The sequence below is a fragment of the Cricetulus griseus genome, chromosome 4 (genome assembly GCF_003668045.3).
Source record: "Cricetulus griseus strain 17A/GY chromosome 4, alternate assembly CriGri-PICRH-1.0, whole genome shotgun sequence".
NCBI lineage: Eukaryota > Metazoa > Chordata > Mammalia > Rodentia > Cricetidae > Cricetulus > Cricetulus griseus.
Window position 1 is genome coordinate 122,538,536 of NC_048597.1, and position 24,631 is coordinate 122,563,166.

The 24,631-nt window shown below is 38.8% G+C and overlaps 1 protein-coding gene across 1 annotated transcript; it reads left to right on the plus strand.

Annotated features, from left to right (window-relative positions):
• The first annotated feature begins 7,938 nt into the window (after positions 1-7,938).
• Positions 7,939-23,746, plus strand: Angptl5 (angiopoietin like 5). Its single transcript, XM_027415156.2, has 8 exons — positions 7,939-8,111; positions 9,534-9,669; positions 12,385-12,488; positions 13,234-13,324; positions 14,466-14,566; positions 16,099-16,219; positions 17,762-17,947; positions 22,989-23,746. The coding sequence occupies exons 1-8, from the start codon at positions 7,953-7,955 to the stop codon at positions 23,306-23,308; spliced, it is 1,218 nt and encodes a 405-aa protein (XP_027270957.1). The 5' UTR covers positions 7,939-7,952; the 3' UTR covers positions 23,309-23,746.
• Positions 23,747-24,631: the final 885 nt, after the last annotated feature.

Genomic DNA, 24,631 nt, shown 5'->3' on the forward strand with positions numbered 1-24,631 from the left:
TCAATGTACCATTTAGAGCTGAGCACTTAACAGTCACTTACTCTCAGCCCTATGGCCAGGTATGGGTCTCTCCATTGATTTACTGCAAAAAGAAGCAATGACCAAAGTTGAGAATTCCACCCATCTATGGCTATACACATAGATATTTTAAAGGCAGTTTGACATGTCCACTTAGCAAAAACAAAGGTAGGAGATTCACCTGCCCTAGAGACCTCCCCAGACATGGGGTTTTCAACAAGGTTTACAGTACCAAGCATGGATTGTCTGTGGAGCTGGCCTTCAATATGAACCATTTGGTTACTTACCTCTGTAACAGGCATGTCACCATTGTACCTGTGGAGCATCTTGCCTGGAAGGTCAGTGTTGTAGCATTCGGAGTGCACCAGCGGGAAAGTGAGGACATTTATGCCCTAGTGGAGCGCATAGCACCTTCCAGTACTATGAAGTCTAGCCAGGAGACATTTTTAGGTCAATTTGAACTTGGGCTTTCTGTGCCTTGTAGCCAGGTGTTTTCACCAATAGGAATTTTATCTAGTTTTGGTGAGAAACAAAGAGCAATAGCGCTAATCTACGTTGTTTTTGGTGGCTTCTGGGGCTACCATGACCAGTAACTCATAGGAAGTATCCCATGACCAGCATTGAGTTTTTCATTTAATAACCTATGTCTTCTGGGGGAAACATTTATCCACCCACTGAAGGTAGCTTTGTTCAAACTCCCTTCTTAATTTTTTAAAAAAGAATTTGCTTGCCTAGAGGGTTCCCAAAAGCTTTTTCCTATATCCTTAATTTTGGTTTACTCACCACTACCTCCATACCCCTCATCCTGCCACTCCCACCCAAACTGAAGCCTTTAGCCCCATGATTCCCCATCTCTACTTTCCTATCACATAGGCTCTGCTGTATTTTCCCTTCCTGTGTCTTCTTCCTTATTATGGGTCCTTTGTAGCTTCCTAACCTCCACAGACATACCAAACTCAACACACAATCCTAACTATTTGATGCTAGGACCACATATGAGAGAGAATGTGAAGCTTTGTCTTTCTGGGCTTGGGTTGCCTAAGTAGTATTACATATTCTCCTTCCATCTTTCTGTAAATTTTATTCCCTTAAAGTGATAGATAAAATTTCATTGTGTATTCGTACCACATTTTCATCATCTGTTCATCAGGTGATGGACATCTCAGCTAATTCCTTTTCCTAGCTATTATGAATACAGCAATATTGATCATGGATATGAATGAGTCTCTGTATTAGGACATGCAGTCCTTTGGATATATTCCCATTTTCAGTAAATAACATTTCAGGATTCATGTTGAATGAATTTCAATACTCAGAGATAAGTCAATATAATAGTGTTCCTGTTTTACAGTTGCCTCTACTTCATATTTTTATGAAAGCCATTTTTACAGTTAAAAACTTTATTTTACGTGTATGGGCGTTTTGTCTGCATGTATGAATGTATGTCTGTATGTCTGTGCACCATATGTTTGCTTGCTGCCCAAGGAGGCCAGAAGAGGGCATTCGATTCCCTGGAAGATGATGGGGGTGATGGGATCAAATAAGGTCCTGTAGAGGATCAGCCAGTACTCTTAATCATTGAGCCCCCTCTCTTGTTCATTTTACAACTTTCTATGGTAAAAACCCAGTTTGTAAGGATTATATGACTTCAGAAGCACCTCAACTTCAAAGACAGACATTTCCTCAGAGTAAAGGATTTGGATAAGACTTTCCAATCAAATGGACCTAAGAAGCAAGCTGGCATAGCTATCCTCATATCTAACAAAATAGACTTCAAACTAAAATTAATCAAAAGAGATGAAGAAGGGCATTTCATATTCATCACAGGAAAAATTCATCGAGATGAAGTCTCAATTCTGAACATTTATGCCCCCAATACGAGGGCACCCACATTTGTAAAAGAAACAGTACTAAAGCTTAAGTCACACATCAAACCCCACACACTAATAGTGGGAGATTTCAACACCCCATTCTCACTACTGGAAAGGTATGCCAGACAGAAACTTAACAGAGAAATAAGGGAACTAACATGTTATCACTCAAAAGGGCTTAACAGACCTCTATAGAACATTCCACCCAAACACAAAAGAATATATCTTCCTCTAAGCACCTCATGGATCCTTCTCCAAAATTGACCACATTCTCATCACAAAGCAAATCTCAACAGACACACAAAAAATTGGAATAACCCCATGTATCTTATCAGATTACCATGGCTTAAAGTTGGAATTCAACAACACAAATTATATAAAAGACTACAAACTCATGGAAAGGTAACAATGCTGAACTGAATCACCATAGGGTCAAGGAAGAAATTAAAAAAGATATTTAAAAAAGACTTCCTAGAATTCCATAAAATGACTGTACAACATACCAAAATCTCATACTAGCAACTTAACAGCACACCTGAAAGCTTTAGAACAAAAAGAAGCAAACTCACCTAGGAGGAGTATAGATGACAGGAAATAAACTGAGGACTGAAATCAACAAAATAGAAAAAAAAAAAAAGAACGATATCAAGAATCATTGAAACAGAGTTGGTTTGAGAAAATCAACAAGATAGACAAACCCTTATCCAAACTAACCAAAGGGCAGAGAATATCTAAATTAACAAAATCAGACATAAAAGGGGGGACATAACAACAGACATTGAGGAAATCTGGAGAATCATCAGATCATACTTCAAAAACCTGTACTCCACAAAACTGGAAAATCTCAAAGAAACAGACAATTTTTTGGATAGGTGCCAAATACCAAAATTAAATCAAGACCAGATAAATAATTTAAATAGACATATAACCCCTAAGGAAATAGAAGCAGTCATTAAAATCCACGCCCCCCCCCCCCCAAAAAAAGCCCAGGGCCAGATGGTTTCACCAAAGAATTCTACGAGACCTTCAAAGAAGATTATCAATACTCCTCAAATTCTTCCACAGAGTAGAAACAGAACTTTGCCAAACTCTCTTTTACAAAGCTACAGTTACCCTGATACCCAATACACACAAATATGCAACTAAGAAAGAGAATTACAGACCAGTCTCCCTCATGAACACTAATGCAAAAATACTCAATAAAATACTGGCAAACTGGATCCAAGAACATATCAGAGAAATCCACCATGATCAAGTAGGCTTCATTCCAGAGACGCAGGGTTGATTCAACATAACGGAAATCTGTTAATGTAATCCACCATATAAGCAAAGGGAAAGGAAAAAAAAGTATGATCATCTGATTAGATGCTGAAAAAGCCTTTGACAAAATCTAACACCCCTTCATAATAAAGGTCTTGGAGAGATTAGGGATACAAGGAACATACCTAAACATAATAAAAGCAATATACAGATATATGACAGCCAACATCAAATTAAATGAGAAACGCAAACTGATTCTACTAAAATCAGGAAGAAGACAGGGCTGTCCATTCTTTCCTTATTTATTCAATATAGTACTTGAAGTTCTATCTAGAGCAGTAAAACAACAAAAGGAGAGCAAGGAGATACAAATTGGAAAGGAAGAAGTCAAACTCTCACTATTTGCAGATGATTGATAATTTACATAAGTGATCCCAAAAACTCTACATGGGAACTCCTGCAGCTGATAACCACCTTCAGTAATGTGGCAGGACACAAGATAAACTTAAAAAATTAGTAGTCCTCCTATATTCAAATGAAAAGAGGGCTAAGAAAGAAATCAGAGAAACAACACCCTTCACAATATCCACAAACAACATATTTTGGCGTAATTCTACAAACAGGTTTAAGACCTGTATGACAAGACCTTTAAATCTTTGAAGAAAGAAACTAAAGAAGATATTAAAAAATGGAAAGATTTCCCATGCTGTTGGATACATAGGATTAACAGTAAAAATGATAATCTTACCCAAAGCAACCTACAGATTCAATCCAACCCCCATCAAAATCCCAACACAATTCTTCACAGATCTCAAAAGAATGATACTTAATTTCATATGGAAAAACAAACAAAACCCCAGGATAGCCAAAACAACCTTGTACAATAAAGGAATTTCTGGGGACATTGCCATCCCTGACTTCTTTTTTTTTTTTTCCTTTTTCTTCTACCTTTTTTTTTATTTTTTATTTTATTAGTTCTAGTTGGGGAACAAGCTTATTTCAAGTCCCTTTTCCCTCTCCCTCCCCTCACCCCAACCTTCCTCCCCCACCCCAGCCTAACCCCACCCCATCCACCCACCACTCCCCAGGCAGGGTAGGGCCCTCAACGGGGGCTCTGCAAAGTCCACCAAGTCTTCCTATGCTGGTCCTGGGCCCTTCCCCATGTGTCCAGGGCCAGAGTGTAACCCTTAACATGTCATGGGCTCTCAAAGTCCCTTCTTATACCAGGGGAAAATACTAATCCACCACCAGAGGCTCCCTGGAGTGCAGGGGCCTCCTTATTGACATCCATGTTCAGGGGTCTGGAACAGTCTTGTACTGGCCTCCCTGACAGCATCTGGGGTCGATGTGCTCTCCCTTGTTCAGGTCAACTGTTCCTGTGGGTTTCTCCAACCTGGTACAGACACCTTTGTTCTTCATTCCTCCCTCTCTTCAACTAAATTCCCGATTTCGGCTCAGTGTATATCTGTGGATGTCTGTCTCTACTTCCTTCAGCCACTGGGTGAGGGCTCTATGATGGCATAAAGAGAAGTCATCAATCTCATTTTAGGGGAAGGGCTTTTGGGTTATCCTCTCCATCATTGCCTGGATTGTCAGATCGAGTCATCCTTGTAGGTCTCTGGAGATCTCTCTGGTTCCAGATCTCTTCTCGGACCTATAGTGGCTCCCTCTGATATGGTATCTCTCATCCTGCTCTCTTTCCTCTATTCTTCCCCCAACTCAATGTTTCTGCCCCTCCATTTCCTCTCCTCTACTCCTCTTCTCTTGCTCTTATTGTAGCAGCTCCTTCCTCCCCTACCCTCATGCCCCCAATTAGTTCGGGAGTTCATGCCACTTCCATTCCTGGGGACCATTTATCCCTTAGAGTCCTTCATGTTTCTTAGTTTCTTTGGTGAAGAGCATTATAGACTGGTAATCCTTTGCTCTATGTCTAAAATTCATATATCAGTGAGTACATACCATGCTTGTCTTTTTGTGACTGGGTTACCTCACTCAGGATGGTTTCCTCTAGTTCCATCCATTTGCCTGCGAATTTCAAGATTCCATTGCTTTTTTCTGCTGAGTAGTACTCCATTGTATAGATGTGCCACATTTTCTCAATCCATTCTTCAGTAGAGGGGCATCTAGGTTGCTTCCAGGTTCTGGTTATTACAAACAATGCTGCTATGAACATGGTTGAACATATGTCCTTGTATGAACATGCCCTATTTGGCATCCCTGACTTCTATAGAGCTATAGTGATAAAACAACTTGGTAGTGTATAATTCCATTGGTGGACCAATGGAATCAAACTCAAGTCCTTAATATTAATCCATACACTTATGAACACTTGATTTTTGACAAAGAAGCTAAAATTATGAAATCGTAAAAAGAAAGCATCTTCAACAAATGGTGCTGGCATAACTGGATGTTGACATATAGAAGAACACAAATAGATCTATATCTATCGATGTGCACAAAACTCAGGTCCAAATGGATCAAAGACCTCAACATAAAATCAACCACACTGAACCTCTTAGAAGAGAAGGTGGGAGGTAGCCTCGAACCCATTGGCATAGGAGACCACTTCTTAAATATAACACCAGTAACACAGACACTGAGAGTAACAATCAATAAATGGGACTGCCTGAAACTGAAAATCTTCTGCAAGGAAAAAGGACACAGTCAATAAGACTGTAAAACAGCAGCCTACAGAATGGAAAAAGATCTTCACCCACCCCACATCTGACAGAAGGCTAATCTACAAAATATACAGTGAACTCAAGAAACTAGACATCAAACTAGCAAATAATCCAATTAAAAATGGGGTACAGATCTAAACAGAGAATTCTCAATAGAACAAACTCAAATAGCAGAAAGACACTTAAGGAAATGCTCAACATCCTTAGTCATCAGGGTAATGCAACTCAAAACAACTCTGAGATCCCATCTTAAATCTGACAGAATGGCCAAGATAAAAAACTCTGATGACAGCTTATGCTGGAGAGGATATGGAGTAAGGGGATCACTCCCCTACTGCTGATGGGTGTGCAAACATGTCAGCCACTTTGGAAATCAGTTTGGCAGTTTCTCAGAAAATTTGGAATCAATCCACCTCAAGACCCAGCAACACCACTCTTTGGTATATACCCAAAGGATACTCAGTCCTAGCACAAGGACACTTGGTCAACTATGTTCTTAGCAGCATTGTTCATAATAGCCAGAACCTGGAAACAACCTAGATACCCCTCAGCCAAAGAATGATTACAGAAAATGTGGTACATTTACAAAATGGAGTATTACTCAGTATAAAAAGCAAAGACATAATGAAATTTGCAGGCAAATGAATGGAATTAGAAAAAACATCCTGAGTGAGGTAACCCAGATCCAGAAAGACAAACACAGTATGCACTCACTCATAATTAGATAGTAGATGTAAAGCGAAGAATAACAAGGCTATAATCCACAGTCCAAAGAAGCTAGGTAAAAAGGGAGACCCAAAGAGGGACACATGGATCACCCGGGGAAGGGGAAATTGATGTGATCTACTGGGTAAACTTCGGGCAGGTGGAGGTTGAGAAGAAAGGGATGGGAACAGGAGGGGATGGGATGGTTGAGTTGGGGGAGGCGTGGAGAGGGAGAGCAATGAAAGAGATACCTTGATAAAGAGAGCCATAATGGATTTGGGGAGAAATCTGGAGCTAGGGAAATTCCCAGGAATCCACAAGGATGACCTCATCTAAGACTCCTACCAATAGTGGAGAAGGTGCCTGAATTGGCCTTCCCTTTAATCAGATTGGTGACTACCCTAACTATCATCACAGAACCTCCATCCAGTAACTGATGGAAGCAGATGCAGAGATCCACGGCCAAGCACCTGGCAGAGCTCCAGGAGTCCAATTGTAGAGAGGAAGGAAGGACTATATGAGCAAGGGTGATGAAGATCATGATGGGGGAAACCCACAGAGAGATATGATCTGAGCTCATGAAGCTCACAGACTCTAGACCAATAGCTGGGGAGCCTGCATGAGGTGGAAATAGGCCCTCTGCATGTGGGTGACAGTTGTGTGCCTTGGTCTGTTTGTGGGGTCCCTCACAGAGGGACCCAGATATATGCCCTGTGTATGAGCTGGCTTTTTGAACCTATTCCCTATGGTGGGATGTCTCGCTTAGCTGTGATGCAGGGGGAAGAACTTGTTCTTGCCTCGACTTGATATGCCATGCTTTGTTAACTCCCATGGGTGGCTTTACTCTTTCTGAGGAGTGGATGGTGGGGAGATAGAAAGGAGGTGGAGGGAGGGTACAGGAGGAAAGGCGAGCAGAGGAGGGAGGGGAAACTGTGGTCTGTATATAAAATAAAATCTTTAATAAAAAGTATTTGATGACTTTATAAAACACATGGGCTAGCTGGGTGTTGGTGGCGCATGCCTTTAATCCCAGCACTCGGGAGGCAGAGGCAGGTGGATCTCTGTGAGTTCGAGACCAGCCTGGTCTACAAGAGCTAGTTCCAGGACAGCCTCTAAAAGCCACAGAGAAAGAAACCCTGTCTCGAAAAAAAATTAAAAACAAAAACAAAACAAAACAAAAACACATGGGTTTGCTGTAGGTAGGAAGCAATGGGAACTGACATCCGTGTGTCAGTTAAAGTGTGAGTGTTGCTGGGAGCTGCCTTGTTTTTCACCAAAGGGTGTTTTTCAGATGAGGTCATGGAAGCTGGTAAGTACTGGCATGTATTTGTGCTGTACACCTTCCAGAAAGGGCATGGAAACTAGTAAATATCACATGTGTTTGTGCTGAACAAATTCCAGAAATTTTTATCCGATTATGCACCATTTTTTCCACAGAGAGCTGATATTTGAGGAACTGTTTTCTTTAGTTCAAGAAAATATGATGTATCTCTCCCAAGCATCACTCTTGTTCTTAAATGTATGTATTTTCATTTGTGGAGAAGCTGTACAAGGTATCTGTGTTCATCATTCTACGGTAAGAATTTTAGCAATATTATTTTAGGTAAGAAAGCCATTTTAACTTTCTTGATGTATTAGAAGCTTGAAAATATAAATTATGCAACAAATACAATTTATGTAACAATTAAAATATTTGTTTAAAAAATTGAGACTTCTTAAATGTACACTTTAAGACAAACTACAAATTTAATATCAACTTTTAAAGAAAGTTCTCAATTGAATAGATATTTTAATTCTCAGCTTTCCTATTACATTTGACAATTAAACATCTGATGGGTAATAAAAATTACTCTTTTAAAAGAAAGCTATAATCCTGACATTTCAAATAAAGGTCTGTAGGTGGTTAATTAGGATGCAGGAATATCTTATCTAAAACAATATTAGAGTGACAGCTAGTATGGGATGTGCAATGTTATGATTAGCTGAGGATTTCAATGCCTGTATATTTAAGTGTTGGTTTACATTCTTTAAATGTTAAAAATGTATTTACCATTAATCAAAAACAAACACCAAGGTTCTGTGGTTGAAACAAGCTGCATAGTACTAATGATTTAATTCTTTAATACACTTACTAAAATTTAATAGCCTTACTGAAAAAAGTATCTAAAACACTTTTAAAAAACATCAAGTATGTCAATTATTATAGAGGAGTAGAGAAAGAGCAGGGAATTGAAAATAGTCTGAGTAACAAGTATAAGGTTTTTCAAGTGCAAATATCTTTGTAATAGAGTTAGCTCCATACCAGTCTCTCAGTGTCTAGGAAACCCACAAACCTGTTACACCTTTCAGGAGGACTGTTAAATAAGCAACTTCAATCAGGCTGTCTTGATAATGAAGAGACCAACTGAACTCAAACAGATAGAGATACGTTGTAATGTCAGGTGTTATCATCCTTTTAATGATATCTGTTACTGATTTTTGCAAAGCAAATTCCATAATTTTAAATTTTATCAGTGATAACATTAAATCCATGAGCAGCTATCTTTTCAAATTATTTTATATAAAAGCAAATCTTCCTAGACATCATTCTCTACAATTTTAAACAGTTGGTGGCCAAAAGTGCATTTGGCATATTATATTGGGGATATATCTGACGAATTTTCTTAGTTCTTTTCAAGGGATTGTTATGTCCTGTCAAGTGTGAATTTGTAGAAAGTAAAGGTCAAATTCATGGAGTCATAGGTGTGGAAGCAAATCCTAAGCAAATTAGTTTGGAGTTTGAGAAGAAAAAGAGATAATGCAAGTACAGAACTATCATATGCTTACTGACCACAACCAAAATGTACCATTAAACTAATTAGTTCAGTATATATTTTAAGTATCATCTTCATTGTATATAGTTCAAGTGCTAGTCTGTTTTCTGTAGTTTTCTTACTGCGTAGAAGATCTGACTGCATATTTTCATACATTATTCTCATTTCTATCTTACAACTTGAAGGATCCTCTAGTAGGTAACAATGTGGGAGATAAAACTAATCTCAAAGATGAAAGTCAAGCTGTATACAAGGAAGACTGTAAGGAGTCACGTGATGCTAAGACCAAAGTAACTCGAGAAGAAAAACATTTTATGTGCAGTAAGTATTAACAATTACCACAGTTATAAAGAGAGAGATCAAACTTTGGCACAGAAAAATAGGCCTTTGATTTATATGGGTTATTTAATACACACCTCACCCAAGGCCAGATGCTTTGTGTTTGACATTTACTAAGTATGTGTTTAATAGATACTTGTTAAGTCAATGAGTCTTCCTTCCAGAGTTCAGTGGTGTTTGTTATGAGCACTCTTTCCCTCCAGACTGGTCCCAAGAGCCGCATCAGCCCCAAATAAACACACAGATGCTATAGTAGTTATGAAACTGTTGGCCAGTGACTAGGGCTTCTATTGGCTAGCTCTGTCTTAATTATTAACCCATAACTACTAATCTATGTATTTCCACGTGGTGTTGGCTTACCTGAGAATGCTGGACCTGCAACTCCTTTGCCTGCTACATCATGACTGATTTCTGCCTACACCTCCCAGAATTCTACTCATCCTCTAGACCCGCCTACCTCGCTGCCCTATTGGCCAACAGTGTTTTATTCATCAACCAATAAGAGAAGTATATGTCCAGAAGACATCCCTCATCAGGTGTCTATAGACCACAGAAAGAAGGGCAAACCAGAGGACTCTGATAATCTGAATACATTAGTTTTTGAGGGGCTCTTTTACTTCCTGCTTTTGAGTCCTGGAAGTTTCACTTTATTCCTCACTCCATGGTTTTTCTAAAAACAAACACATTATTACTGAAAAGTACAATAACTAATGCAATAAATACAATACAAATCTAGTCATTTAATGTAGGAAGGGATCACAGAGTTTCTGTTTCAATGGAAGAATGATTTAGTCATAGTGCAGTAATTTCTATCATTTATTGTATACATAGGGTGCAGTGAAGAAAGGCAACTGGGGTGGATGGAGCTAATAACTTGACCCAGTTCCTATGGGATAGTCACAGGATAGAATGCTGACTTATATTTGCTTAATTTCTGTGTACCGTAACTGTTCCTAGCTCCAAACCATGGGCTCACTTTGGCCCCATTAAGATGGATGTATAAATTCAGGGGAAAAAAAAAAACTAAGAAAAAGCTTGAGGCTAAAAATAAAAATGAGAGATGAAGCTGGATGAAATCTACTCAAAACTGTTAGAAATTATTAATGTCATCCAACTGCTAGGATGAAAGAAACTTAGAAACACCATTTTAAAAGGTATTCATAAAATAGCATGTGGGTCTTTTGCTGCAGGGGACATCATTATCATCGTAAGTAAAACTTTGTAGTCCCAAGAAGCAGAGGTTTTTTACTTTATTTACTTTATGATATTTACTTTAAAATATTTTATTTTTATTTTATGTGTATGAGTGTTTTGTCTCTCTCTGTGTGTATATGTACACCACATGTATGCTGTGCCTGAGGAAGTCAGAAGCTCTTGGATCTCTTGGAGCTGGAATGATGGCTGGCTATGAACCACTGTGTCAGAACCAAATCTGAGTCCTCTGCAAAAGAAGTCAGTGCTTTTAACCATTGAGTCATTTCTTCAGCCCTGAGGACTTTTATTTTTTTGATGATAAAAATATTAGAGACTGGGGCTGGCAAGATGGCTCAGAGGTTAAGAGCACCGGCTTTTCTTCCAGAGGTCCTGAGTTCAATTCCCAGCAACCACATGGTAGCTCACAACCATCCATTATGAGATCTGGTGCCCTCTTCTAGTGTGCAGAATGTTGTATACATAATAAATAAATAAAATCTTTCAAAAAATATTAGAGACTATGGGACATGATGGCAACATGATCTCAAGTGCCTTAAGGGAAAGTATTTTTAGTATTTGCCCAGCCTTTTAAAAATAAGGAATACTGAATATTTTCTATGAAATCAAAGGGAAATGTATTGTGCAAGTTCAGCCAGAAATGAACAAACTACAATCTTAATGTTTTTTTTACATTTATTTATTTATTTATTTATTTATTTATTTATTTATTTATTTTATTTTGTGTGTGTGTGTGTGTGTGTGTGTGTGTGTGTGTGTGTACATTCCAGAGCACACATGTGGAGGCTAGAGTGCAATTTTTAGGAGTCAATTCTTTCCTTTTACCATATAGGTGAATTGAGCTGAGATTTTCAAGATTGATGGCAGGTGCCTTACCCACTGAGCTATTTTACTGGCCTCCAAAGCTTTGGTTAATATTTATTATGTGTATGTGTATATAGCAACTTGGCTATAAAAAATATAGAACTAGAAAAAATAAGACAGATTTATTTTTAAAATTAACTGGCATTGTATGCAAGTAAATTATAATTTGCATTTTCCTTTATTGTATAATAGTATTTAATGGCCAAGCAGGCTGACATAGGTCACATGTATGCAATCCTAGCATTTTAGAGTTTGGGAGATGGAGGCGGAGGATCTGGAAGGAGATAAAAGTCAGCCTGGGTTACATGAGACCCTGTCCCCACTTTCTATGTCTTCCTGCCTCTAAACATCTCACAAAGTGAGAGTAGACATGAAGAACATGGTTTGTTAATTAAATGAATAATTTGAGGGAATCCATATTATCGGGAAGCACAATTTCATTAAGAATGTTGAAGCAATTGGTTTTTGGCCAATCCTATTTTAAACAAATACATACTAGTTAAAACATACAGTTATACATTCTGATAAATTGAGATGTTATTCTTTATTCCAAATCTTGTGAAATTCATTGTTTTTACTATAATTGTTTTATATAAGAGTGTCACTTCCTATCTGATTAAGGAAACCTGCAAAATTCTATTGTTTCCTATACAAGAAGTACCAAAAAACTACTGAGAAATATAATGGATGAGCAGCAAGCATCTTTGGATTATTTATCTAGCCAGGTATGGAATTCTTTTGGCATTTCATTGCATTGCATGTGCACATTGGCCTAGCTGGCTGGAAGTACAATCATTTTATTTTATGCATTAATGTTCAATATCTATGATGTGAAAAGCATGTAACACGAAGCAATGAAGCAGACCTTTGTTCAAGGGGTGTGCAGCCTGGTAAAGAGAAAACAAACATGGAAAAATAAAAAGTCTGAATGCTGTCAGAATGACACGGAAGTCTCTCAGAAGAGAGAGCCTGTGAACTGAATAGTGAGAGATGAGTAAATGCCTTAGATGTTGGTAAGGAGGGGACAGCATTTCCTGTGGGCGGTCCTTATGAGTTGGTGGGAGGGTTGGTGAGGTTGGGAATGTGTACGGAAACCTGACTAAAGGAATCAGGAACTACATTTCTCTAGACCACAGGTCACTGAATTATGTGAGCAAAGGAATGCCATCACCCCCTAGCAGCTGGCGAGGAGGATGATTAGGGCAGAGCAGAGGGAGGCAGCAAGGAACGCAGGCGTGTTTTCTGGACAGTGAGGACAGAGCCCCAGGGGCAGCCAACACACAAGTAGTAGCAGACAGAACTAGCTCATAGGCGATGCTGCAGGGTGGAATGATTGCTATTTGTGCCTTTATTGTGTTAGAACAGTTAGATTCCACCCTAGAAGAGAAGGCATCCTGCTCCAGGGAGGCTTACAAACAGCATTTATATCATTTAGCTAAGTATGACCTTGCCTCGTGTGTCTGTGTTTAGGTTAATGAGCTCATGAATAGAATTCTCCTTCTGACTACAGAAGTTTTTAGAAAACACCTGGCTCCTTTTCCTTCCCGGCCCATGTCACATGGTGAGAGCTCTGCTATGTCAGCCTCTTCGCATTTCTGTCTTATCACCTTTGGACAGCTTGCTGCAATAAATGTTTTAGAATACGCTGCTCACTCTTTCCTAACAGTCTGGAGCACTGGCACCTGCCATTAAGCCAGTGACACCATGCGTCCTGTCCTAAGCTGAAGAACTTCCCATCCTTTGAAAGCCACAGCTGTAAAATAATAGCAGGAATCTGTTGACTATCAAGTAAATTTAGGTGCTGTGTTGTGAACACCCCCCCCCCCCCCCCCCGTGTTTTACTAATGATTACTTTTCACAGAGGAGGAGGAGGAGCTCCAGAGCACCTCCCTCCAGTGAAAAGTGGGTTTTCTTTTTGACATGTTTCAAAGTGGGATATAACATTTAAAAGGAAAAAGAAATAGTACAGAAATAGATACAAAGTTAACCTTTTTTTTGCACTAAAATATAACATTTATTTCTATGCTTGTGCTTCTAAGAAAGTGCTGTGTAAATCATACAAATACGAATTTATATAGAAATTGCAAGCAAATGAATATTACTGAGGCCCAACTAGGATTTTCTTAGGAGGGGGAGGGAACAGACAGAGATTATCTCCTTGTTCCTTTGTGAGGACAGGCACTATCATTCGATACTTTAAAATGACTTGTCCTGTCACTCTCTTCTCAGTGGTAGAGCAAAGAGTAGCAGAGCATGTATGTGTGTGTGGCTGTGTGAGTTTATGTGCATCTCCTGCATCCAGGTACCAGAGAGTGTTGGATACCCTGGAACTGAAGTTACAGACAGTCGCGCCTCACTATCTGGGTGCTAGGAACATAACCTGGTTCCTCTGCAAGAGTCGTAAGGGCTCTTAAATGTTAAACTTCTCTCTGACCCCACAATATGAGACTTCTAAACACTAATCACTAAAAGACATGCATTGTAAGGGTTTACTGCAGCCCAAACTCTTTAACTCCTGTTCATTCATATATTTTCTCTTGAATTCTAAAATTGTGATAACTTAATTTCTAAGAAGTTAAAGTCATGGCATCACTAATAGAAGTTGTAGCAACAATTTCAGACAGCACTATCAATTCTCTGCTGTTAAGTGATTGTCTTAGGTACAAGTACTGCACACTAAATGACTAATTTTATTGGTCTAGGTTTGGATTGCACTGATATTAAAGATTCAATTGGCTCTGTCACCAAAACCCCTAGTGGTTTATATGTAATCTTTCCAGAAGGATCCAGCTATCCATTTGAGGTAAAGTTTTTCCTTATTATACAGAATAAAGTACATCAAGCTAACTTAATTAATACTGAAATTATAATTATTTTATTATTTATTTGAAAATATTTTGTCTTTAAAAATCTAAATAAATTAGCAAAATCTGCAGTTTGAAAAGTTTGGTTTCCTGTACATCTTATGCTCAGACCATGAGTTTCAGTTTCCTATCTGAGTTTCCACAGTTACACTATTTAAAGTAAATCCATTTATTGCAAGGTTTTATATTATGCTTCTGAGGGCAGAACTGTGCAATATAAATCCTTGCTTTAATTAGTAAATGGAGACTAGATAATAATTATGTGCTGTGATGTGGGGCTTACTAAGGTACTTTTGTTTTGCTTCCTACTTATGGCTATACTTTCTTTTGATGACAGATTATGTTACAATGTCAGATGTAGTTTCAAAAATTAAGAAAGAGGTGAAAAGTCTTTTCCTTGGACATAGGGAAGATTGGTAAACTGACCCATGCTTACTGGGAATAGTATGAATTATGCTTTATTGATCCTTAGTACTTGTCTGCTTGTATTTCTAGTGCACACAATGATTGTGGACAGAAAAGATATGTGTGCACATACATCTTTTTCTGTGTATTTTTTCAGTGCATAAGCATTTTATGATCCTTAGAGTTTATCAATAGTCTATATTGTACAACAACAACTTTTCTTTCTAAGCAGATGCAAAGAATTTCTGTTCTTAACATTATTACCATAATGTCTCTTGAAATCTGTTGACAAGATGTCAGAAAATTAGGACTTAAGTGGGAAATAACTTAAAAACTATCTAAGTCTCTTTGCCTACACATTCAAAACTAGATCTGAACAGCTGCAGAAGGGAAGGCTTCTAACTTTGCAAGGAGTGGGTTGCATAATTACTTCTGCTGTGGAAAGTGCTGGTTCCTGAGCTTCCTCCACATTGCTTTTTTTTCTGTCTCTGTGTGGGAAGCCTCTGGTAGAGTGGATTACTTTGGTTTTTTCCCTATTATTTCTGCATGCCCCAGGCAGGTGCATATCACACAGTTTCAAAAGTGGCCCCATGTGAGCACCTGCTGAGTGGGCACAGCCCATGCTTTTCTGTCTTGAAATGTCAATCTCAACACCAGTTTGTGGGAGAAAAGAGAAAGAGGCAGGAAGACAACATATTTAACACTAAAACACCAGCATCATAATCCAAAGAACAAATGTGTAAAGCCATCCATCTCTGCCATAGCATGTCAGCACCGTTATTCCTGAACTGGGAAAACATGTTCAGAGTAGAGGGATAGTATCATAACCTTAAAATACTACAAACACTGTATCTTTTAAAGAGTCACCCATGCAAAGTTGCAGTCACGTTAATAACAAGTTTGTCTAAATAGTCTGATAGTACTTCTAGAGAGTTAAAAATATGAATGCATTCATGGGAATGAAAACGTTCTTGTGTTTATTTTCTATAGGATTATAAGTGAGTTCTATACTTTTAAATACTGAAAACATGATATATTATTTTGGCATTTTCTGGGCCCATTTTAGGTAATATGTGACATGGATTTCAGAGGAGGAGGATGGACGGTGATTCAGAAAAGGATTGATGGGACAATTGACTTCCAGAGGCCATGGTGTGATTACCTGGATGGATTTGGAGACCTTTTAGGTCAAATTTTATATACTTATGCTTTGACTTTTCTCTTTCTATTTAAAAAAGTTGTTTTCTGTAAATACCTAGAAATCTGGGCTGGAGACCTATGTTAGCAATTAATAGCACTGGCTGCTCCTCCAGAGGACATAGGTTCAATTTGGAGTTCCCACATGGCAGGTCACACTGTCTGTAACTCCTATAGACACACATGCATGCAAAACACCCATAAACATACCTTTAAAAAAAGCTCTAGAAATTTTTAGAGATGAATTGAAATGTGATCTGAGTGAAAACTCTCAGTTTGACATTTGTTATCTATACCCAGCAGTTCGGACCAGTGCTTCCCATTTGTTTGTGGAATGGGGAAAGAAGAAAAAAAAAAGGAGGCAGGGTTGCCATAGACTTAAAATACAATGAAAGATAGATAAAATATATGACCATTAAAGTTAAACCATTTGAATTGGATTTTAAAAAACTATGATGTACCTCATTATTCTCTAAATTTGAAGAGAGTTTTGACTAAAAGATCTATAGGAAAACACTGTTTTTGCAAACCGAGACTGTTTTATATTTAGTAGAATTAAAATATATTGGGGATTTAATAAAATGAGCTGTTAACTCTTAAATATGAGACCGGAGCTTAAGCCATATAATGACCATGAAACTAACAGCTCATGTAGGAGCCCTTCCTATAATGTGTCTACCTTTTTTTCTTGTACACTTATTCTTTCCATTTCTAACAGGGTAGTAGCTAAAATATCCATGGAAACGACCTTAATATCTTATTCAGAGCTTTCTGAGTTTTAATACTGTCTATCTCATTATTGTCTAACCCTCTGAAATTTTACACCCTGAATTCCATAATTTAAGTTAAGTTATATCTCAGGAATGTCCACAGTGACTATAATTCACTGTGGATGTGGGGGAGTAGAAAGCCAGTGGCTTTAATGTACATGCAAGAACACTGTCTGAATTGGGAATTCTGTTAATATAATCCACCTTAGATCTACAGTTGTCTTAGAAATAGTGACTGTATATTTGGGGAACCTTCAGTGTGGCCATATTTTGTTTCCATTCATAGGTAAATGAATGACAAACTGCTTTTAAAGAAAGAAATGCTTATTTATAAGGATTTTCCAAGGCAGAAAAAAGCAATTTCAGATGAGTGCTTTCAGGAAATGTTTCTTAAGGAGCAGCTGATTTGAGATTAAAACTACATTTACTGGGTCACATCATTTGTTAGTTGCCATAAAATTTCAGCAACTTTTCAGTTGACATGCTGTGAAGGTAAAACTTAATTTATTTAGTCTTTAAATACACTTTTAAGTTGAATTTGGGGAAGTAAAAATGAAGCAGTTTGATTCTATTCACTCTAGTGAATTAATAAAATAAATAAGCTAAATAACAGTTGATGGTTGAGTTGAGCCAAGCCATCTAGTGTGCTGGTTATTGATGAGTCTCCTCAGTTGTGGAAATGCTGAATAGCATCTGCATTCACTGACAAAAGTTTGTTCTCATTTGAAATAAATGTATTAAAACAAAGCGTTTCTTTTATAGGAGAATTTTGGCTAGGACTGAAAAAGATTTTTTACATAGTAAACCAGAAAGATTCCAGTTTTATGCTTCATGTGGCCCTGGAATCTGAAGATGACACCTTGGCTTATGCTTCATATGATAATTTTTGGCTAGAGGATGAAATTCGATTTTTTAAAATACACTTAGGACGATATTCAGGAAATGCTGGTAAGTTTTTAATTACTAAAATGACACAAAAATGATCTATTATTTACCCAGTATTACATAAAGATAGAAATAATGCAGGACATAGTGATGACATATAGCTGATGACGATAAATTAGAGAACAATATATAAGTCTGAAACTCTGTTGTGAACACTTTGCCTAATGACCTTAAAGTGTTTATGCCTTTAGGATGGAGATGCTGGGTCAGGCTGGGTAACCAGCATTCCTAATTTCATGCTCAGAGAGTAAGAACCTTCCAACTTTGTCACAGTGAAGAAACCTGAAAGAGGAAGAGTCTGGCCCAACACTTCTGTGAATCACACCTCTTCCATCCAATCCTAGTCCACACAGACACCAAAACAAGTTCTTTTCCCTCTACCTTGATGCATTTCCAAAAATTTAACTCATTAGAACTTCAGAATACTTGATGATAAGTTTGTATTTTAGAGCTGAATTTTTAAGACATTTGAGTGAAGAAATACTAAATTCCATTCCCTGTTTTTTCCTCAATTGTGTACTTGATGGATATATTGGATACACACACACACACACACACACACACACACACACACACACACACTGCATTAGTGTTAGAAAGTCACAGTGAATGCTATATATCTTTTGGCTATCAACTAATCTTGGTACAGAGGCAACACAAATAACACTGAAAACACAGAAGACTGATAGATCTTTAGGTTTAAAGAGAACCTGAGAGTGATTACAGCCAGGAGATCTTTGTGGGAGGATGGGGAGGTTTCAAAGTGAGGCGAACCTTCAAGCTTTTTGAAAATACATATTCATGCATACTCTAGTTCAGTCACTTCAGGTCAGATAGTTGTACTGGCATCCTGAAAACTGTATACTCAGACCCGGAAGAAAAGATGGGCTTTTGGCAAGTGAATGTTGGCAAATGGGGCAGCTTGTGTCATAGCATAGAAGAGGAGATGGCCTGCAGGAGTGCTGCTTGGTGTGGCTGGAACTCATGGCATATTAAGGGGGTTGATCTTGAGACATCAGGTGAAAGTTGAATTGATAGATACAAGAAAGCTTAAATGGTAATTTATAAGGTTTTCAGGGTTTACTTGCAAAAGTGTGAAGAATTGCCTCTGCATGCCATGTCAGGAAGCTTATGTGGAGATCTCCAAAAGATGATAATGCTTTTGTAAGAGGATGTTTTATTTTCATTGCAGAGCTCTTAAATTTCCCATGGTCATTAAGCAGCTTTCAGGATCAAATGATAAAGATAAACTAAGGCAAGGAAAAGATAACAGTGTAGATAGATATACAGATACAATGTTATCAGACACAAATTAGGCACTGAGTTTGTGGCAAAAAATATAAATATGAACTTGAATTTGAGAAAGACCATTGTTTCATAAAAAGTAGAAAAGGGCTAGGGAGATAGCTCAGTCCATAAAGTGTCTACTATGCAGGCACAAGGACCTGAGTATTCCCAGATCCCACAGAAAAATCTGTATTACAGCTCAAGCCTTGGAGCATTAGGAACAGGCATGTAGACAGGGTGGTTCTTGGAAGCCCATTGGTCATCCAACCTAGCCTAACTAATGAGTCAAAAAGTAAAGGTGGACAATGAGCAAGGAAAGAGACCCTGGACACGCACATGTAGTACAAATGTGTCTGATAAAAAAAACTTGAGATAAAATTTCTGTGGGTTCTCAGAGAAAGCAGCATTGACTAAAATACCTAACAGAAACAACTTAAGGGAAGAGGGACTCATTTTGGCCAACAGTCCTAGAGCTATTGCAGGGAGGTTGCAGTGGAGAGCAGTTCACATCTGATGGCTAAGTAGAGAAGATTAGAGACAAGATGTAGTTCTAAGGGCATGTGCCAGTGACCAACTTCCAGCCCTGCTTCCGGTTATCATTTCACTGTCTCAGTAATGCCTCTGGTGATGGCTCCGGGGAAGTCACCCACTCACAAGGTCAGAGTCCTTTGACTGTCACTCTCCAGAAATGCCATCCCAGTCTCACCCACAGGTGTGCTTTGTGTATCTTCTATCTAAAGATGATGAAGGCCAGAGGTCAGTCAGTTTAATTCTGAGAACCATGCTCATAGCAAACATGGTGGATAAATTCTAGTGACTGTTTTCCAGGAATAGTGTGTGTGTGTGTGTGTGTGTGTGTGTGTGTGTGTGAGAGAGAGAGAGAGAGAGAGAGAGAGAGAGAGAGAGAGAGAGAGAGAGAGATTCAGTATAATCCATTGATAAGTCATCTGGTGTAGATAGATCCTCCTGCTGTTGAACTTTGTCAATGGAGAATGTTCATGGCATGGTCATAGAATTTAGCCATTGCTCCCTAGATGAATTGCAAATTTTTAAAAATTGCATTTTATTTATTTATTTTGTGTATGTGTACGTGTGCAGGCACATTCATGCCACAGCGCAGAGGACAACTTGGGGAGTCTGTTCTCTCCTTCTATTATGTTAGTTCTGGAGATTGAATTCAGGTCATCAGGCTTGGTAGCAAGTGCTTTTACCCATTGACCCATTTTTCCAATCCAGTGGGTGAGCTTTTGAAAGGTACCACACAACATAGATACTGAAAATCATTTCATTTGCAGATACACATTTCAATCAGTGTGTGTCTTCGTGTGCCATAATGTGCACGGTCAGAGACTTCACTGACCAGTAGAGAGTCACACTAAGGAAGTTCTTCAGGCTCCCCAAAGTATTTACCCCAAGAGATCCCAAAGTACAGAAGCATAATGAACAAATGCACGTCTTGGCTTCCTTGATACTTCACATAGCTTCTCTTTTAGCTGAACATATTAGTCAAAAATTGTATGTACGTGGAATGTAGTTATGAGCCCATTAACTTCATGGGACTGTATAAAACAAAATATAATTCCTGAGCTTGCAGTTTAATTAGCTCGGCAGTCTTGGTCAAGAAAGTTAACCCTTGAAGCACCTGGTGAATATCAGGCCTGATAGTTGTGCAGTGTTCAGTGTAAGCTCTTAAACATGATCTGTCTACACAGAATGTGAGAGCCATGATGGAAGCACAGCTCCATAGAACATCACAATTGTTTATGAGCTCATTAGTCCTGCCACAGGGGCACTATATTCCTAAGTGAAAGCAAACAATGGTGCAATTACAAGTCTACCACCCTTCTTTTTTAAAATTTTAAAACATTTTTGTGCATTGTATATCTGTATGAGGGTTGGGTACCCTGGAACTGGAATTACCGGCAGTTGTGAACTGCCATGTGGATGCTGGGAATTGAACCCTGGTCTTCTGGAAGAACAACCAGTGTTCCTAACCCCTGAGCCATCTCTCCAGTCCCTAAATCTAAAGTTTGCAAGGTTTTTTTGTTTTTTGTTTTTTGTTTTTGTTTTCAAGACTGGGTTTCTCTGTGTGCCCTTGGCTGTCCTGGGCCTCGAACTCACAGGGATCCACCTGCCTCTCCTTCCCAAGTGCTGGGATCAGAGGTGTGTGCCACTGACACGGACCACCTCTCGTGGAGACCACCGACCGAGGGGAACAAGGGAGAAGGCTCAAGGAGAAATCAGGAATCGGCGAGGAAATGACAGACAGACACACTCAATGTAGTTGAATATGCTGCTGCAATTTTACTTCATCTCAAGCAATGCTTATATACTGTTACAATCAGGGAACTTGGCAAGGGGGATCAGGGAACTTGGCAAGGGGGCTACATCACCAGATCATACAACAGAAAGAAAAAGAACAGCAAAATTGTTTATAGATGATCTATTCTCAGCTTCAGATTGTGGTCATTGCCCAAGGACATGATCTAAGAGTTCTCCAAAATCTGTCTCATACCACCAACCACGTCTCTACCCATTTCCTGATTTTCTGGCCCTAGATACCTTTAGGTCTCAGAGTCTAAGTCTTCTGTAAAATAAGCCTCATAAAGTTTTTCTACATCATGAAATCTATCAAATCCTTTCTATAAAGTCACTCAGTATTTTAATGCTGGCTTCATGCTTTCTAATATTTCTTTTCTCTTTTCTTTATCCCATCTACACCAGGGCTTTCTAGATCTAGCTATTCTTTCCCAGGAAAGGCAAGTCTTTCCAAAGTTGTCTTTTTCCTCATGATTCACCCATCTATTCCCTAAACTGGCCACTTCAGCAAAGGCTTTAATAAACGGTGGGACAGATATTAGCATGTCCTCAGATGTTCCTTTAACATCAGTGTAGTTTGCTGGCAAGACACAAGAAATACACAGAACAAAAAGACAAGGAAGAAGAGGCTGCAGTGGCACCAATGACAGCTGCTTCGAGTTGACTCATCGGGCATCATGATCACCAGGGAACCGCCTGGGGCTCATCTCCGGGGAGCACAGACCCCAACCCAGTGGCCTTAACCCGCCTTAGTGGCATCTTCTGCTACACAGGCGTGACCGCCGTGGGCGTAGCATGCCACCACCAGGCTAGGTACAAATCTAATATTCTTAAGTTTAAATGTTTCACCTCCATCCATAGTTGTCTTTCTAAAATGAATAACTACCATGGGGGAGGGGTGAAGAGATGGCTCCCTCGTTAAGAATATTTGCCACTCTTCCAGAGGACCAGGTTCAAAACCCAGCACTCATATGGGGCTCACAGCAGTTTCAGGGGATCTGGCATGCTGTCTGGCCTTTACGAGCACTCCATGCATGTGGCTCATAGACACATATGCAAGCCAAACAATTATACACATAAAAGAAAGAAGTAAAAAGAATGTTAAAAAACCCACTATGTAAAAAAAGAAAGCATGCTGTGTGTAGGTTCTTTTCTTTTAAAAAAATTGTCAGTTACCATGCAGGTCACCTTCAAGTGTGACAGTTACATGTACCATAATCTGCTTTTGTTTGTTTAGCTAAGCTTCCAGGTTGGTTGATTTGCCCATTTAAAAACACCCATCAGTTCTTCACAAGGTTTTGGCACACTGTGTGAGAGAGATTTTAATAGGACAAATAGAAAAAATAATTGATACCTGTTTCTAGATGCAGTATTCTGTATATCTGATATAATGAATATTCTCTGAATTCATTCTTTGAAAATAATCCATTTTATGCAGGTGATGCATTCCAGGGCTTCAGAGAAGAGGATAACCAGAATGCCATGCCTTTTAGCACCTCAGATGTTGATAACGATGGGTGCCACCCTGCTTGTCTGGTCAACAGTCAGTCAGTGAAGAGTTGCAGTCACCTCCATAACAACACTGGCTGGTGGTTCAACCAGTGTGGTCTCACAAACCTGAATGGCATCCATCACAGTCGTGGAAAACTGCATGCAACTGGAATTCAGTGGGGTACATGGACCAAAAACAACTCAGTTGTCAAGATTAAGTCTGTTTCAATGAAGATTAGAAGAATTTACAACCCATATTTTAAGTAATCTTATTTTAAATTGTAGCACAATTTCCGTAGCTATTTTTGAAAACATGTTAATTTTTTTACATACTTTCTTACTTAGACTTTCGCATGTTAGCCAAAAATTGAATATCAAAGGCATGTTAGTGTAAACCAGTTTTGTAGCACTTATAAAAACAATCAGGGCACATCATGATATGCTTTCTATTGACTATATTAACATTATGTGATTGTTTGCAAGATGCAGACTGGCTTTAAGGAACTTTCCTTCTCTTTGAGCATGTAAATCATAGTAAGTTGTTAGGAAAACTGAGGAATCTTAGTGATTTCTGTATTTGTATGCTTACTTACATAATGTACAGATAATGTCTCCTGAAGACAGTAACAAGGAGTAAGATATGAGGATTGATACATGAACACCACAGGGTTAAAAAGTTTGCCAAGTGATTCCACAATATTTTAAAGCTGGTAAGAATTTGCTGCTAAAATAAAATCTTTCACATTTTATCATGAATAATAATTTTGTTTTATTTGTAATATATTTACTGTACATATGTCCTGATCAGTTGCATTCTAAAACACTTGTATTTTAAATCTTTTAATTTTTGTCCTCCATTTTTTAATTTAAATTAGAAACAAGCTTGTTTTACATGTCAATCCCAGTCCCCTCTCCCTCCCCTTCTCCCCTGCCCCCCCCAACTAACACCCTACCTATTCCATACCCTTTCTGCTCCCCAGGGAGGGTGAAGCTTTCCATAGGTGGTCTTCAGAGTCTGTCATATCCTTTGGGATAGGACCTAGGCCCTCCCCCACGTGTCTAGGCTGAGGGAATATCCCTCTATGTGGAGTGGGCTTCGAAAGTCCATTCATATGCTAGGGATAAATACTGATCCACTACAAGAGGCCCCATAGATTTCTAAGGCATCCTCACTGACATCCTCTATCAGGGGGTCTGGATCAGTCCTATGCTGGTTTCCCAAGTATCAATCTGGGTGCAAAGAGATTTCCCCTTGTTCAGATCCCTGTGGGTTTCACCAGCCAGGTCTTGGCCCCTTTCCTCATTACTCCTCCCTCTGTGCAACTGGATTCCGGGAGTTCAGCCCCGTGTTTAGCTGTGAGTGTCAGTCTGCTTACATTAGGATGGCATATACTGTAGTCATCAATCTCATTATCAGGGGAGGTCATTAATGTAGCCTCTCCACTGTTGCTTAGATTGTTAGCTGGTGTCATCCTTGTAGATCTCTCCACATTTCCCTAGTACCAGATTTCTCTTTAAACCTATAATGGCTCCTCTATTATGGTATCTGTTTCTCTTGCTTTCCTCTATTCTTCCACCTACTCAATGTTT

What these genes read in the sequence shown, in the direction of transcription:
- Angptl5 (XM_027415156.2), top strand. Translation starts at nt 7,953, where the DNA reads ATGCACCATTTTTTCCACAGAGAGCTGATATTTGAGGAACTGTTTTCT. An exon ending in TTCCCGGCCCATGTCACATG is followed by an intron (nt 13,325 to 14,465) that starts GTGAGAGCTCTG and finishes TTATTGGTCTAG; the next exon opens with GTTTGGATTGCACTGATATT. An exon ending in ACGATATTCAGGAAATGCTG is followed by an intron (nt 17,948 to 22,988) that starts GTAAGTTTTTAA and finishes CATTTTATGCAG; the next exon opens with GTGATGCATTCCAGGGCTTC.